This window comes from Morone saxatilis, unplaced genomic scaffold, assembly GCF_004916995.1.
Source record: "Morone saxatilis isolate NCDOM2014 unplaced genomic scaffold, NCSU_SB_2.0 Contig11, whole genome shotgun sequence".
In the NCBI taxonomy this organism is placed as follows: Eukaryota; Metazoa; Chordata; class Actinopteri; family Moronidae; genus Morone; species Morone saxatilis.
This window is the reverse complement of record NW_023339663.1, coordinates 2,229,343-2,232,372: the sequence shown is the minus strand read 5'-3', so window position 1 is coordinate 2,232,372 and position 3,030 is coordinate 2,229,343. Positions and strand designations below refer to the sequence as shown.

The 3,030-nt window shown below is 40.1% G+C and overlaps 1 protein-coding gene across 1 annotated transcript in view; it reads left to right on the top strand.

Annotated features, from left to right (window-relative positions):
* The first annotated feature begins 2,580 nt into the window (after positions 1 to 2,580).
* The window catches only part of drd4b (dopamine receptor D4b), an 8,595-nt gene continuing 8,145 nt past the window's right edge, over positions 2,581 to 3,030 (top strand). The window contains exon 1 of the mRNA XM_035651688.1: positions 2,581 to 2,873. Within this exon, the coding sequence (XP_035507581.1) occupies positions 2,581 to 2,873 (293 nt within the window). The remainder of the gene's footprint in view (positions 2,874 to 3,030) is intronic.

Sequence of the window (3,030 nt, the reverse complement as noted above, 5' to 3'; positions counted from 1 at the left end):
AGTAGTAGTAGAAGTAGTATAATTAGTAGCAGGAATATAAGTAGTAGCAGTAGTATGACAATAGTAAAATTGTAGGTAGTCATTGTGTTAGTAGAGGTTGTAGTGACAGTAGTTGTAGTATTTGCAGTACTATCAGAATTAGTATCAATAGCCGTAGAAGTAGCAGAGTACTTGTAGTTGTATTAATAGTACTTGTAGTAGCAGCAGCAAAAGGGTAAAGACGTAATAATAGTGTCCGTAGGTCGTCACAGAAGTAGTAGTAGTATAAGTAGTAGTATAAGTAGTAGTAGTTGTAGTAGTACTAAGCATTGCAGTAAAGCAGTGGTAGCAGTAATAGTAATAAAGGTAGTAGTACTAGTATTAGTAGTCATATAAATTGTAGTAGTGGTAGGATAGTGGTAGTAAATGTATCAGTGGAAGTACAATAAAAGTACTTATTAGAATTAGAGTAGATGTAGAACAGCAGTATTAGTGCAGTAGTCATATAGTCATAGAAGTAGTTGCAGTACTAGTAGTGGAAGAGCATTAATAGAATACTAGCATCAGAAGTAATAGTAGAAGAATAGTAGCATGCAGCAGTAGAACAGTATTAACAGCAGCATTAGCAGCAGCATTAGTACAGTCGTAGCATAAACAACAGTACTTTATCCACAGTTGGTGTCTAACACTGTATCTAGTTCTCAGTTTGTGTTTCCTTTGAAATCCTCCTCCAGCTGTCAGCTCACTCTCACAGATCGACTCCCTCTGTTGACACACTGGAGGTGAACAACCTGCACATTTCTTTATGTGTTGCTTCATGCTGCTTATCCACTCAACAGCTTTGTACCTCTGCATGTTCACCCACAGTGAGCAAGCCCAGAGCTGCAACACGTTCCCCCTCACGCAGAGAAGAGCACACACAAAATGTGTCCTACATGTACTGTACGCTGTATTTTTAATGTGATAATCGTCTGGACAATACTGCACCTGAACAACAGAGAAAAACATAAAACTCACTCAATTAATTACTTTTTTGAGATACTTGTACTTGCCTTGCTTCACAGCTAATAACATAAAGGGTATTTTTATTCTGGTGATGTTATTGTGGATCAACCTGACATTAAATTTTAATTCATTCTTATAGCCATCGGTGGGTTTTTTACTGTAAATATGACATTTTTTGGTCTATTTTGCACCAATTCTGGTTGTTGTTGTTCAATTTTATGTTACATGTGGTAATAAATCTGCTCACTTTAACATATTTTCCATCTGACTGGTGTGTTTTCTTGATCCATAGATAAAAATGTGTGACTTTTATACTTACTTTATCAGTGTGGTACAGACTCTGAATACTTCCTCCACTACACTGACCATAACTGTAAAACCAGAAGTTCATTTAACTAAAATTAAAGTAAAACTAACATAGTTTAAGTTCAATAACGTTTTTGTTTTAGTAACCCTAACTTAATTTTGTAAATTTTATTTGTACTGTGAAAACACAATACCTAATAAAAAGTACTTAATCAGGATTGTTTCCATAACTTCCAAAACTAAGTTAGTGTCACTTAAAATTACTTGAAAAAGCCGTTTAATCCAGAATCTTCAAGTTACAAAATTAAGTTTCTTTGAGTTAAACTAACTAATTACAGTGTAAAATACAGGAGGGAAGAAGCTAATTGATAGACCTACATTAAACCAGCTACTTATGTTTAGAAAGTTTTTTAGATTAATATTCAGATGTGGGTTACATAACTAATTCTAATAATACATTTATTTTATATTGCGCTTTAAAAGGGTACTTAAAGGCACTTTACATGGACAGAAATATTAAAGGCAATATCAGTAATAAAACAATCATTATGACAATATCAACTATAAACAAGAAATGCAAGAATTTCAACATAATTTAAATATATTTCAGTTTGCAGCTTCACATAAAAACTACAAAATGTCCAATTTAAGTTTTCATGCATATTTATTCAGTTTTATTCATCATACTCTGAGTTCAACCTGTAAACCTGCGCAGAGTTCCAGTTGTGATACATGTGAAGTGATTTTGTTAAAGTGCAGCTGATTTCCATATTGTTCGTTTTTTCCTAGAGAAACCTCTGATTCTGTATCCTGCTGTGATTGTTAACTGTGTGCGAGCAGCAGAGCCTCAGTAAGCAGATTTATGCAGACGGATTTATGCTCTCGCCTTCTGATTCGTCCACTCTGCTAACTTATTCCCTCGGGAGCAGGCTAAGGAGACGGCAGGGAGGCTGATCCACATAATGCTACGGGAGTTTTGCAGCATCAGCCCGGTAAATGTAGAAGAGAAGTGAAACAAGGACCGGATCAGGCGGATAAAGCAGAGTCTGGTAACTGTGCGCTGCGAGGCTTTGCGTTTGGAGAGCGGAGCGCACGGGGTTCAGTGCGCAAAGGGGAGCGCCTCCGATGAGCGTCCTCACGGGGAAACTCACACAGACTTCACATGTAACGCTCACACTTATCTCAGGGCTGCTGGATACGGCTCATAGATGAAAACTGCTCCGGAGAGGGTCGTTCTCCGTCGGACAAGGAGCCCGTCAGTCTGCGGCGCACGGCCGAACACCGGCGACCATGTCGGACATCTCCACTGATTTCAACAACGACACGCTGCCGGCGGCTCCGGTCACAAACTACAATTTCCCAGCGCTCATATTCGGGATTTTGCTGATTGTGATCATCACCGGAGGGAACGTGCTCGTGTGCCTCAGCGTGCACTTGGAGAAGGCTTTAAAAACGACCACAAACTACTTCATAGTCAGTCTCGCGTTTGCAGACCTGCTGCTGGCGGTTCTGGTTCTGCCGCTCTTCGTTTACGCAGAGGTAAGCACCGAGCTACAGTGGCCCAGATGGATTACTGAAGGAGAGTGCATCAGGTACAAACCCTGAGGCCTGAGAGGACAGTGGGGCACCCGGGGGGGGAACGCAGTTCCACCATGAGCAAGACCTTGGAGACAGGGGCAAGGAAAACTGCCTTATTAACAGCCGAAACCTAGGACAGGTGGGTGGGGAGAGAGAGGAGAG